At 39.8% G+C, this 14227-nt stretch overlaps 2 protein-coding genes across 2 annotated transcripts; one reads left to right on the plus strand and one right to left on the minus strand.

Moving 5' to 3' along the window:
* Window positions 1–471: 471 nt before the first annotated feature.
* ebna1bp2 (EBNA1 binding protein 2) lies at window positions 472–6783 on the plus strand. Its single transcript, XM_080430353.1, has 9 exons — window positions 472–672; window positions 1947–2030; window positions 2589–2785; window positions 3149–3272; window positions 3491–3580; window positions 4819–4894; window positions 5457–5556; window positions 5664–5844; window positions 6019–6783. Exons 1-9 carry the CDS (start codon window positions 562–564, stop codon window positions 6064–6066), a joined length of 1011 nt encoding a protein of 336 aa, XP_080286479.1. The 5' UTR covers window positions 472–561; the 3' UTR covers window positions 6067–6783.
* A 203-nt stretch (window positions 6784–6986) lies between these two features.
* On the minus strand, window positions 6987–11166 carry cfap144 (cilia and flagella associated protein 144; the record flags this gene model as incomplete). Its single annotated transcript, XM_080430497.1, has 4 exons — window positions 6987–7100; window positions 10441–10544; window positions 10779–10838; window positions 11037–11166. 4 exons carry the CDS (start codon window positions 11164–11166, stop codon window positions 6987–6989), a joined length of 408 nt encoding a protein of 135 aa, XP_080286623.1.
* Between the last annotated feature and the right edge of the window lie 3061 nt (window positions 11167–14227).

A 14227-nucleotide genomic window follows, 5' to 3' on the forward strand; every position in this document is an offset into this window, starting at 1 on the left:
TAAAAACGCTAAAACTGGGTCAATTTCGCTAAAATGTTTTCCTCTTCATGAAAGTCACCTTTGTCCTAGTCCACATTGTGTATTGAACAAAAATACAACCTGCAAGTTGGCCTTTAAATCGCCTTTTTAGTCAGCCTGTGCCATGTTTTCCCAATGCAACCTTAACAGGAGCGGCACCGCGCATGCGGACAGGGGTTGACTGGCCACAGGCTGACTAAATAAGCGATTTAAACTCTTGTTTCAAACGGTCGGTTACATTTTCTTGACCGCTAAAATGTAAAACATCTGACAGCAGGGGTTAATACCTCTATATTTTGGATACAATGTACGGAAAATGCTAAGAATAAATAATATTGGTCACCGTACGCAGTGGAACCTCATCTCGGAGCTAGCAGTAGACCCGTTTCGTCGGTACACATTGTGGGTTGCACCACATTGATCACATCACTTCCTCGTTCCTCCCCACGTGAAACACCAGTGCATGCGTGTGTGAAGCTAGAAGTAATACATGATCGCACATTCTGCTTGCTTTGATTCATCCTGGTTGTACGTTTAGATCGTATGATCGTCCATAACAACATGATGGAGGCCGTGGGAGAGGATGATCCTTTAGACATGGAGTCAGAGGAGGAGGAGGAGGAGGATGAAGAAAGTGAACTATCAGATAATGAGGTGAGTGGTGCTAATGTTGACTAGTGTTAGCAACGTTAGCCTGCTGGCTGCGTGAGAGGACTTTTGGAGTAAAACCATCAATCAAGTGGTGGAAAAAAGTACTCGCATGTTTTATTTAAGTAAAAGTATCAATACTGCAATGTAGAAATACTAGAAAGTATAAGTCGGGAATTCGAAATGGTCTTGAGTGAAAGTACAAAAGCATTGCATCAAAATGTACCTAAAGTGGAAACTAAAGTGCTCATTATGCAGAAAGTCCCATTTCATATTTCTAAATGTATTATAAATCTTTTGAAAATAGCAGATCTACAATGTGAGCTTGTAGATCCACTATTTTCAAATGGCCGAAACGTGTGTATATATAGGGCTGAAGTGGGTAATGTATGTTTTGTAATAATAATCAAAATCTATAAAGTAACTTAAAGTTTTCAAATAATTGTAGTGGAGTAAAAGTATAATATTTGCTCTATCATAGCCATGGTTCACATGACGCTTGTATACAAGCGTCATGGTGCCGAGTCCCCCTGGTCTAAAGATGTGTTCGATTTTTTCACATTGCCATCTCTCACATAAACATAAACGTTCAGATTTCAAATATAAAGTGCTTACCACGAGCCACGGATGTTACAAGGCGATGCGGACCGCGATGAGTACCCGTATCTCCCGTATTGTTCAATAAAAAGCATTTTAATCCCAATCGCCGGCCATTTTCTCCAAATTGTCTCCGATACTTTCAACCATGCGACACTAATGGTTGGGAGGTGTATTGCACTCTGATACATTACCAAAAAAAAAAGAAAATGGCCGGCGATGGGATTAAAATGCTTTTTATTGAACAATACGGGAGATACGGGTACTCATCGCGGTCCGCATCGCCTTGTAACATTCGTGGCTCGGTGGTAAGCACTTTATATTTGAAATCTGAACGTTTATGTTTATGTGAGAGATGGCAATGTGAAAAAATCGAACACAACTTTAGACCAGGGGGACTCGGCACCATGACTGTCATGGTATGACAGTCATGTTTCAGGGCTACCTCTATCAGTGATATGTTGTGGAGTAGAAGTAAAAGTACTGAAAATTGGAAATACTCAAGTAAAAATACCTCAACATTGTACTTAAGTACAGTACTTGAGTAAATGTACTGTAGTTACTTACACCACTGGTCTAATGGTCTTTGGTAAATACCAACCCCGACAATCCTCCTCTGCAGTTAAAATAAAAAATATATAAAGTATAGCTAACACTTACTTTTTTACTTTTCTTCACTTTAGCTTCAAGATGCGTTCTCAAAAGGATTACTTCAACCTGGACTTAATTATGTGGCATATGAGCCTAAAAAGTTTGCCAACAATGTGGTAAGTATAATCCATGACGAAAACAAAACATTTTATCAACCATTAATGTTTAGTTTACATGCATGCCCATGCTGGTACTCTTTGTACCTGAAAGGTTATGCTCCATAGACATCAACACCGTTAGTCAATCTTAGATACCATTTAACCCAGACCTGAGGCTGATTCTAAAAATGTCTTCTAAATCCTAACAGTTTTCTGAAAAACATATGTTTTTATGTCACTGGTTCTCAAACTTTTTCATGTCAACATGTGTATGTATTTGGCCACGGACCCCATCTCAAAATATTTTGTTCCAGGGACCCCCAGAAGCAATGATTTGAGTTAAAAATGTTTGCTTTAAAAATATATATATTTTCAAAGATTTTCACACATTTTCACGATTTAAAAAAAAAACAACAGATCTACAAGCTCATAGCGCGGCACAAAGTGACGTGCTATGAGCTTGTATATCTGCCATTTTTGAATAGCCAAAGTATAAAATAATGGTTAAAATCTGATATGACACAGCTGCTTTCCAGGTTTGAATGGGTTAATGATGCACTATTTGTTGAAATGCAGGAGGGTTTGAAACAGTGCCTTGCAGACTTAAAAAGTAAAAGTAAAAGCCTCCCATGGGTGGAGAGGCTGGACCTGACGAACGAACCTGCTGAAGACATCATTGCCAAGGCAGAGGGGAAGCTCCCCAATGCTGCAAATGCTGCAAGCGGGGCAGAAGCGGTTAATGCAGAGGATGATTTTCAGAGGGAGATGTTCTTGTGAGTAACCGTAAGCTGGTGTATAATGTGATTAAATTCTGTTTCAATCAGACACGGGTGAATCCTGCAACTTGTCATCTATAAGATGTGAATTTATGTCATTGGCATTATAAGGATACTTATTTGACTATTGCCCTCAAATATCCCATTTAATTAACCACAATAACCACGTAAATCCTATATACTTATTTGGCCGGAGTCCCCCAGGGGTCTATACTAGGCCCCCTCCTTTTCCCCCCTCTACACTAAATATCTACGCCAAAAATAGCTGATCTACAAGTTCACATTGTGAGCTTGTAGATCAGCTATTTTCATATGATGTTTTCGAGGGACTCTGAGATTCATGTCTTTGATATTCCATAGCTACCGCCAGGCCCAGGCTTCCGTTCTACAGGCATTGCCCCTTCTAAATAAGCTGAACATTGCCACCAAGAGGCCAGAGGATTACTTTGCAGAGATGGCAAAGTCAGACCAGCACATGCAGAAGGTAGGCACATCACGCTTGCCTCTGTATTTTTCAAATCACTAGTCATGGTTAAACTGAATTTATTAGTTTGTCTGTAGGATGATTTTGTGTTGCAATTTATTTTTTTGTATATACATTTGTAATACATAACTCTTCATTACTGTTCTAGGATCTATAATCCATTCTACACATAGAGGACACATGCCACTGAATATAATGTATTTTGTTCGTCTGTCCAGATCAGGAAAAAGCTGATCGCAAAACAGGCAATATTGGAGAAGTCTGAGAAGGCCAAGAAGCTACGAGAGCAAAGAAAGTACGGCAAGAAGGTTAGTCCCTTGTTTGTTTCTGTCTTTTTTTTTTACTGTATACACTGTACAGAAATGTCGATAGTGAATACAGGGTGATATATAGATCATTAGCCAAATTCTAACTGGCAGAACAGCCAGTACAGGACACCATCTACAGTAGGTATCCTCTTTAATACCTTGGGTTTTACCACAGGGACCAAGTTGCTCCATGACTGCAGACTAGTACCTGGGGTTCAAGCCCCCCTTGGTGGCGCGACGGCGCGTTAACCCATTAAAACTGGGAAAGCATCGGTCATTTTAGATTTTTGTGTTGGCTATTCAAAAATAGCAGATATACAAGCTCACAGCGCGTTGCGAGCTTGCACATCTGCTATTTTCTCACATTTTTTACAAATCTTGAAAGTGTGAGAAGTGAGAACTATATTGATTTTAGAAGGCATTTGTAGAATCGGATCACAGGGACGCCTGAGGCCATGTCTTTTTGGAGATGGTCCGGAATTGTAAACATGTTGCACAAAATCATTATATTGACACAAATAGTCGAAGATATAAAAAACAATTTGAATAAAATCCCCAAAATTTAAGTGAAATATAAATTATAAAAATAGCCGATCTACAGCTGAGCTTGTAGATTGGCTATTATCACTATTGATCTTATGAGAAGTTTAGTGTGTATGTGTGCACGTGTGGAGGGTCTCAGATTTTGTCAGATGTAAGAAGGGGGCTCACAAGAAAAATGGTTTTGAACCACTGAACTAGAATAAAAAACCAAGCCAGGGCTTGCATCTGTAAGCAGTTGCCACCCTTATAGATAAAAAAAGAAAGTACTTGCCTCCCTGGAGATGTGCCATGTGATTTCTCTTCTTACGGTATGCATAACCAGATTAATCAAGGGTGTATATATATAGTAGGATTTCCTTGAGCTTGCAGGTGCAGAATTCAGTGGGAGGAAGAGTGACGTCTGAGTAGCCCGGACTACTCTTCCCCAATTCCTCTGGCTATTTTTTAAAGATTATTTTTGTTTTTTTGTGGCTTTTATGCCTTTATTGATAGGACAGGAACTGGTGAGTGACATGTAGCAAAGTCTGTCGGGATTGGGATTCGAACCCGCGACGCGCTGTCAGGCTACTTTGGAGCCTAGGTGCCTGGTCCAGGCCTTCCTCTGGCTATTAAATAGGAATTCATGCAAGACAGTTGTACAGTAAAGTTGTCTTTGTTGCATGTGAGTAAATGGTATGATGTTTACTTTACAATAGGTACAAGTGGAAGTGATCCAGAGGAGACAGAAGGAGAAGAAGGCAATGATGAATTCTGTAAAGAAGTACCAGAAAGGTGGGTTGTTGCACTTTACTTATGTCTTCACTATGTCCAATAATCAGCATAGGCAGCTGTAATAGTGCCACAAACGTCCAAAGTCCAGGCATCTGATTTTTAGATGGAGAGCATCAGATTTTTGTCATGTTATGAGTGCAGATCTGGAATTGCATTATTATTAACCATTATTTTGTCCTTGTTTGGCACATGCAACAACTTATGAATGGCCGACTCATTCAGTATGTCGAAAGTTCTTGCATGTGCATTGTCTCATACTATGTTGACTTAACGACTTGAACCCTTGCGTCACTATTCTGGGGCTAACATTTGGTGAAAATAGCAGATCTACAAGCTCACGTTTGTAGCTATTTTGACAAAGATATTTTATGTAGAGCAAAAATAGGAGGGCCTAATATAGAGCCCTTGGGAATCCGGTCAACTAAGTGTAGGGGTTAACTGAAAAAGACAGATAGTACAACGGCTGTTTTCTAGAAATACCTTACAGCATTGTTTACTTTATACCATTTGTTAATGGTAATTGGAATATGGAAATGTACATTTATGATTTTGTTACTCCTAGGAATGACTGATAAACTAGATTTCTTGGATGGAGATGGGAAGGCAGATGGGAAAACAGGATCCAAACAGGACCCCAAGAAAGGGGGGGTGAACAAGAAGGGGTATGTTATTGCACTGTAGCTGTGCACCATCCTCAACATTAAACTGTGTATTTTTCACCGTATTATCTATGCTTAATTAAAATAATAAACCCAAGCTAAATCAACAGACCCAACCCTAAAAACAACTCTAAGAGAAAATTCAAGGATCAGAAGTTTGGCTTCGGTGGCAAGAAGAGTGGGAAGAAGTGGAACACCAAGGAAAGCTATAATGATGTGTCTACGTTCCGTGCCAAGGTGGCTCATGGGAAGGGAGCGCCGAAAGGCGGTAACAAGTACGGCAACAAGAATGTAAGTTTCAAACACGAATGGACACTGCATTGTATCATCTGATGAACAATGAAAACATTTCAAGTTAACTGTCATACATTGACTTGAGAAAAAAAGGAAACTGACATAGCTTGACTAAAAAAAATAAGACATATTTTTTTCTGTTTTGATGACTTGTGTATTTTCTATTTCCAGAAGCGACCGGGCAAGTCTGTGCGCACTAAGGCGAAGAATCGCAAATAAAACTGGATTTAATGCTGCCAGTTATTGAGGACTGGTCAATAGGCTGGATATGGATCTTGCTCTATGGCCAAATAATGCATACCTGCACACCCCTTCATTAAAACTCAGTAGACATTGGAGGGATTGGGACGTTACAGTATGTCTTCTATTTGGGTCTTTGTGGAGTGATCAGGATGACTTAATATGCCCCTAAATGTGGTCTTGTCATGGAGCTCTTTCTCCATGGCTGTGCAGGTACATTGCCAGGGAAATTCATCCATGGACTAAGAGTATAAAACCTATTATTTAGGATATTAAATCTTTCTTTTCTTTTTTTTTTAATTCAAAATATGAATCTTGAGTCCATATATATTGTTTATTGTTGAAATAGCTCTATGACGAGGTTGGTTTTAAAATCACTTTGTGATTTCATTATGGAGCAAACACATTTGTGTAAACTTAGTTTGTCTGATTCTTTCGAATGTGATTTTCTCCTAAGTCAGCTCCTTGACCAATTCTTTCTAGTGTGATTTGTAAAATTTAACAGCTGCCAATTTAGCCCTTTCATGATTAATTTGTTATGGTCAAGTGTCAGTCTTATAAACATAAGAAAATGTCTCCTCTCAAATATTTAAAAGTTGAAGGTAACTTTTGTTGATACTACATACTGTATCTTGTTTTGATAAATAAATATGAAAATATATGTTGTGTCTATTCAGATCAACATCCAAAGTTTAATTGCTGTAATTTTCTGTAGGTCTACATCAAAGAAGGAATATAGCACTCTTATTACAATACATGAAATTACATTGGAAAGGAAATATGCCTAAATTAGAACGGACTGATTAAGCTGTTTTGTGAGGTATCACACTTTCATCATTCCTTTTCATATGCTCTGTCAAAAATACTCAATGGTTCTACAACTTTTGTTATTAGTGGGTTCAGCTGAGGTTCTGGGTCTGTTCTTTGAGGCGCCAGGCTGCGTCCATGTATTTGGTGACCTCTGAGTTGTGTCTGGGGAAGTTCAGTCTCCTGTCACTGCGATCTGTCACAATCTGCATGGGGGGAAATGGACAATCAACATCGGAGAATGATAATGGTACAGATATTGTATCGCTTGTTTACAAGAGACACCAGGTCACTATTGTGATTTCACTCAAAGTAATTTCTGTATGTTGTTCAACGTTGCTTTAGCAATATTTATATCCACATGGATGAAGTACTGAAACAAGGCCAAGACCTTTAATCTAGTGGCATCATCATTCATAGCCCTAGAATGGTTGATAATACATTGTTGCCTAGTCCAATAACTGGGGGGGATAACTGGGCACTAGGGACGTGGGCACTAGGACGAGTGGGCAGCAGGAAGGCTGGGCACCTGAATTAGGATTCTTGTCCACAAGTGTTTTTTAACTTCACATAGCATGCTGCTTTGTTGTTGGTAAGTGATATTTAACCCAGTACAATAAAGTAAAGTACAATATTAGTTTATTTGCCAAAATAGTACTGAGGTCAAAAGTACATAACAGAGTTTCAAAGTGCAAAAAATAAGTAAGAGTATTTGCCAAAATAGTAGTACTTTAAAAAATAGAACAAATTGGGAAATGATACCAAAAGATGGACAAATGATCAATTTTAGGATGATAGAGAAAACAGACCTGGTCCAGAGCATTCTCTTAGAGAGAACTCACTAACGCTCTGGACCAGGACTAGAGAAAACATAGATAGTACACTATAAAATGATAGAAAACAAATTGAGAGATTGTAGCCAACTGTTAAAAAATATATAAAAATGAGTGGCCTACTGTTAAGAAATAGAGAAAAACAAATAAACTGAACAAAAAAAAGACTTAACTGAATGCTAGGATAGAGAAACCATAGCTAAACAGTAGGCTACACAATAAATAGAAGAAAAAAAAACAGACATAAAAAAAATCCAGGTGCCCACTCGTCCTAGTGCCTAGTTATCCCGGTGACTCTCCAGATGCCCCGATATCCGCGCATACCTGTCAATTTGTCTAGCCGTGTGTGCCCCAGTATGTGTTCGAAGTTTGTGTTTTAGTCAGTGGTGGAAAAAGTACATTTTTTATTTTAGTAAAAGTACGTCCATGACTGTCATATAATATGACAGTCATGTGTCAGGGGTCAGGGCCCAGGCTAGCCATGGTTCACATGACAGTCATGTTTCAAGGCTAGTATCAGGGCTAGTCTTGATTGATTGATTGATTGAAAATGTTATTAGGCAAAAGAATGTAAAACAACACAGTTACATTTATAATGCTTTTGTCTAAAAGGTCCGGCCAAAAAAGTCCTTGCGGACTTGTTTCCGTTGGGGTCCTTGAATTAATGTCTTGGCCTATTCCAAAGACAGTCTCATACTGAATCCGTTGATATTCGTTTTCAATAACTTAACGTCCTGCTGCCTCCTGCATGATGTGCTATTTAGAAACAGCTGGTGGGACGCAGGACCGTTGAGTGATTTCCAACGAGCGCTTCCTAAGTAAACACAAATAATCACCTGCACACATAATGTATTGACTAAGTTGCTCGTCATAACAACGGTGGATTTTTATGAAACAAAAACTTGACAGATAGAAAGAGGATAATCCAAGCTTTCTATACAGCTGCATGCATGTTGGTGAGTTTAACGTCGTTTAATACAATCAGACGACTAGCCTTGGAAGACTATCATAGATGTATTTTATCGAGTCTGACTTTTACTTTCATATCTACGATAGTCTTGGCTAGCACCCCCCAGTGCGTCCTGCAGACCTGCACTTTCACCAGTAAAGCCCGTTCTTCTCCGTACATGTACAAATAATATATATAAGGTGCTTACCCGGTTGCACCAAATGTTATAACTAGCGTTGTGCAGTCTTTGTGCAATGTATTAGTCCACATTTTTCAATAAACATGTGTTTTAATCCCGTTTGTGGCCGAACGCCATTTCCCCCTTCGTTTACTTCCTGTTTACATTGAGTGTAATTCCGGCTTTCACAGGATGCGCCCCGTTACTACCGCCCATTGAGGGATACAGGGAACTTCCGACATAATCCGACACAGACGGAATTAAAACACACATCTATTGAAAAATATGGACTAATACATTGCACAAAGACTCCGAAGGGTGAGTTAACATTTGGTGCAACCGGGTAAGCACCTTATATGTATTTTTTGTACATGTACGGAGTAATACGGGCTTTACTGGTGAAAATGCAGGACGCACTGGGGGGTGCAGGCCAAAATGTCAAAATACATCTGTGATAGTCTTGATCCAAGGCTACAATCAGACAGGACTTTTCTGTTTGGATGAATGGGCTGCCAGATAGCATTAGCATCCGCACAGGACTTTACATGCTGTGGAATTTGTTTTATTTAGGCCTATGTATTGTCTTTAACGATGATGTGGTTGAACATTAGCTTCAAATTGCCATGCACTCACTGCATTTAAGTAAAACAAAGAGATGTATAAGAAGAATAAAGTAGAGAGATTTTATTTGATGTCCATCCATTGGAGATGTTGGCAGTAGGCTATGTAGGCTATTTATGTTGTTTTTTATTTTATGTTGTTTTTTATCATGCTGTACAGCACTTTGGTCAACCTGGTTGTTTTCAAACGTGCTTTATTTTTTATTTTTACTTGACTTGTATATCATTTTGATGCTGCCTATTCTAATTTCATACTTCTTGTGCTTTCATGGCAGAGGTATGATGAGGAGAGAAGAGGCACAGAGAAAGGCTGCAGAATTGCAAATGTAAAGGTAAGATCAGGAGGTTAATTTTCACCCAACTGTTTGATTCATAGTAGCTGTAGTATACAACCCTCGTAGACGTATTTATGATTCTGACGTCTTCAGAATCATAAATATGTCTACGAGGGTTGTATACTACAGCTAATTCATAGTGATGGTTTCATGCGACAGAGAGAAGGGCAGGACATTGTTTCAGTTGCCAATTGTTTCTGGTGGAGAAAAAAAACAGGCCCCCTACTTAAATCTTGATCTGGGCTACAGCAGGCTAGTACAGCCAAATGCATATTAACGCCTGTGTGTGTGTGTGTGTGTGTGTGTGTGTGTGTGTGTGTGTGTGTGTGTGTGTGTGTGTCCAAAATGTATGCTTTGATGAGAAAGTGTTGTGGTGTGTCGCTTGGATATGTATTTTTGTTGCTTTTCATCGCTGAAGCATAAATCCAAGTTTGTGTTCTGTTCCCCTTCAACAGCTCATATAGCTACTCCAAATCCAGTTATAATGTAGCTGATTTGCAAACACACACAACTAGACCTGTTAAAACTTTATCACATTGAAAATGTGTTATTAGCACTCAGACCCTGTTAGTCCTTGTATGCAGATATTGTTCACTGAATTAATGTTTTGTTATGCTACCGGCTTTCTTACCAGTGGTGTAGATATCCATCCTATCTCCTGACTCGCTGTCTGTGGGTGGGTGTATTTCTTAGTAGGCTCCAGGTAAGCTCTATGGATGGCTTCAATGAAGGCAGCTGGAAAACAGAGGGGGACATTTTTATAATCAGTATACTCAAGTGGCTTTCCCAGAGCACGAGAGCAGGAATGTTATTTGGGTTACTGATAACATTTAGTAGGATTTTACATTTGTAACGAAACCTTGACTATTACATTTAAAAATGTCATCATCAACAGAATGTGATGATAGAATCTTTCATTATCTAACTTTCCCTGACCTGGAGGAAAATATAGCATGAATGATAACTTACGGTCCTCCTCGGTGAGTTCTTGTGTTTTTCTTGACATGGGCTTGTCTGTAATGGCATGTACTGAGACACAGACATACACTCAGAGTGAGAATCTCCATGAAAACAATGTTCATTCCTGATATAGATGTAGTAGAAAATTAGATGGCATAGCTCCCACACAGAAATGATTGTACAAAATGATTAGGCTATTATTGAAGTAATCTGAATAATTATTTGACATTTCTGGAGGGAAGAAAGGAACAGAGTACAATCACTTACATTTCTTGTATGGATTGATGCTAAACTGTGTGTAGAGCTTCTGACATCTTTGCTCTTTCCGGATAGTTTCGGCACGAATTGCATCTTGGTGGACAATATCCAACGCAGCTTTTCCTGCTTTTCCTGCCATTCTAGTATAGGCCTACTTTAAAAAAAACGTAAGACAACCTGTAGCGAGGTATTATGATAAAAGCAAAGTGGCAATTTTGAAGGCAACTCTTCCTCACTGACCTGTTACTTAGCAACAGTAAACATTGCCAAGCCTTGCAATTATATGAGTCATCCACAAGATGGCGGAGTACCCTCACCTTTGGTCATGCAGTTCTGATTGCAGATTGTTTAACAAAGGCAAGACCACTGGCACTCATTGTACTGCAAAGCGGATTGATTGAATACTTTATTAGCAGTTTGCAAAAAAAAGCACAGGAAAGTACAGTTTAATACAATGCAATAGAATTTAGTAATACACGCTTAAATAAGGTTTGATCTGTTTTAAGTTATTATGATTTTGTATCATAAGTTAATTGATCGGATTCAGCATGATGGCAACAGCTTGGAATGTTTTTTTAATTTTATAAACCTAATAAAAATGTATACCAGCGCATGCAATTTACATTCAGAGTCCAAAGTTGCCTGCAGCTGAATGGCCTTTGCCAGCAAAGACTGCAAATTATAAAATATCTATAACCTTTAACCTCAGTATTTGCTAACTCTGCAAATTACATAGCCGGATACTTTCTTCAAAACTGTACATAATTAACGTCTCTCCGGCCAAGGGCATAGCCTACTGAACCATATGAGAATACTTGGAACAGTGTTCTTGGGCAGTGGGCCAGAACCCAAGAATTATTCATGCTTCTTTCTGGCAGTTTGTCCTCATAAGTGTACTAAGAGCCCTATATTTTAAATAATAATGACCCAGCAAGGGCTCACTGACATTGCTTTATTTTTCTTAGTGCCAGTTGTTTTTAATTCTATTAAATGATTTTCGTATATATTATGCCAATGTTTAACCAGACGGGTCAGTTAAGAGAACTTAATCTCAGCATGACTTATTTGTTGAACCCATTTGTTCATATACCGGACCAGTACACTGTAACACCATTTGTTTCCCTGTGCCTAAATTGTTGATAATATTTGCCAGGAACAAACAAACTCATCAGAATCCACTGGAAAAAAGCTGACAAAAATGTGCCCCAACTGCATAAAAGTGCTGATCCTCAGAACATAGTGTTGATTTTTATTGTTGGTAGCATTATGTTTGTTCAAGCTGTTTTTCTCTCCCCACTTAGCATAAGTGTCGTTTCTATTGCCTGAGTTTATGTAGCAAAACAAAAATGTCTCACCCTCTTTTTGTCACTGTTTGCAAACTTATTATGTGTGTGCGTTAAGTAAAGCCTACATACGTTGTACGATGGTGTGTTTCTTGCTGAAAATGATTGGCTTTCATGTGAATAATGGTTTTCAAGTATAAATTAGCTTGATTTACGTAAGTTAATGGCTATGAACATTTGACAGTAATGGGAGAGACATAGTGAGTGGTGACAGACAGCCCAGGGTGTGGATGGAAACAGTTTGTTCATGTTGTTCCACAACTTCCACGGTGTGCTTGAATAGCCCTGCTATCTGTGGCGTCGAGAACCTCTGACCTGTGCTTTGTCTGCCTCTCAGCCACTCAGACAGACACAGATAGCACTCATAGACTCAGGCATGTGCCAAAGTGTGAGCCCACTGCGCACTCACACACAGACGCGTTGGACATAGACACAACAGTATGCACACACACACACACACACACACACACACTCTACATACAGTGCTTTCACATCTTGTAAATAGCAGGTTCGGCTGGGTGACTCCTGTGGGAGTGGTGCTGATATATTTTCAAGGCTGCGATGACAATCTTGACCGGCCTGCTGACTCCCAGCCATTTGTCTCCTCACATCAGATTCTCTTATTCCATTTGCCTTTCATGGGGTCCCCTGCGGGCCCTCCTTCTACATGCTCTCCCATCTGGTCTTTCTGGAAGTAATCATCTTGTTTCCACTTTTCTCTCTGAATTGTGTGTGTGTGTGTGTGTGTGTGTGTGTGTGTGTGTGTGTGTGAGTGTCCGAAGTAGACGGCTTAATAAAGGTTGAGATGTTTGGCTCTTAAGCTGCTGCCTCATAACATGATTCAAGCTTTATTGGCCCAGTTTGAAAGATTTAATGGAAACAAATGATAACATAAAGATAAATGTACTGGGGCTGTTCTCTTCTGCTAGAGGGTGACTGACACGCGTGTGTGTGTGTGAGAAAGGAAGTGGACTGTGTGTGCAGGATGGATGCAGGGCTTGTCTCACTGCTCTCTGGCTCATGTCACAGTGTCTAACCATGTTATCATCAGGAGGAAAGCCGTTATGTTCCTCTGGCTGTAAATCATCACAGGGCAGTTTGTGGGTTTGTACGAATGAAGCTGGCTTATCCACATGTCACAGAAAGTGTTGTAAGCAGTGGCCAATTTGATCAAGCACAACGCAGGGGGAATAACCTTTGCTTTCTTTGCTTTCTCCTACAAATATATAACTAACTAGGAAAGGGGATTATTCTTATCCTATATTAAAATTGTCTAGAGGGTCAACCGACGGCGGGCGGGTGATGGGTGGACGGACGTCACAAGCGTAACATGCAGACCTGCGAGGCGCACCGTCGCTCCGATCCGCACCAAACTTGGCACAAACACTGTTCAGGGGTCTGCCATCAGAATAGCCACACTAGGGGCCCCATGTGGCCCCCGGCCCCTGGGAGCCACAGGCGCACCGTCGCTCTGATCCGCAGCAAACTTGCCACAAACACTGTTCAGGGGTCTGCCATCACAATAGCCACGCACATGTTGGGCAAATGAGGCACCCCCAGGGGCCACGTTAGCTAGACTAGGTTTGAAGGCCGTGTAACGGCCTGAAAATAATATACTCTAACTCTGAAAATTACAAGATTCACCCATAAAGGGTTAATTTTCACTTTCAGTGTTCAATTAACAATCAGGATTCTTCTGTGTATTTAACTGCAAAAATATGGGATACTTGCACGATCACAAGGGAGTCTTTATCATAGTTTGAATGTGTTGCCTTTGTAAGCGTTATTATCAATAGGTCAAAGGTCTAATTATGTGACACCAGAAGATGACTTTAAGCAAGATGTCCTTTTATTGTT

This window comes from Gymnoscopelus braueri, assembly GCF_963280865.1.
Source record: "Gymnoscopelus braueri genome assembly, chromosome: 6".
NCBI classification, from domain to species: Eukaryota; Metazoa; Chordata; class Actinopteri; order Myctophiformes; family Myctophidae; genus Gymnoscopelus; species Gymnoscopelus braueri.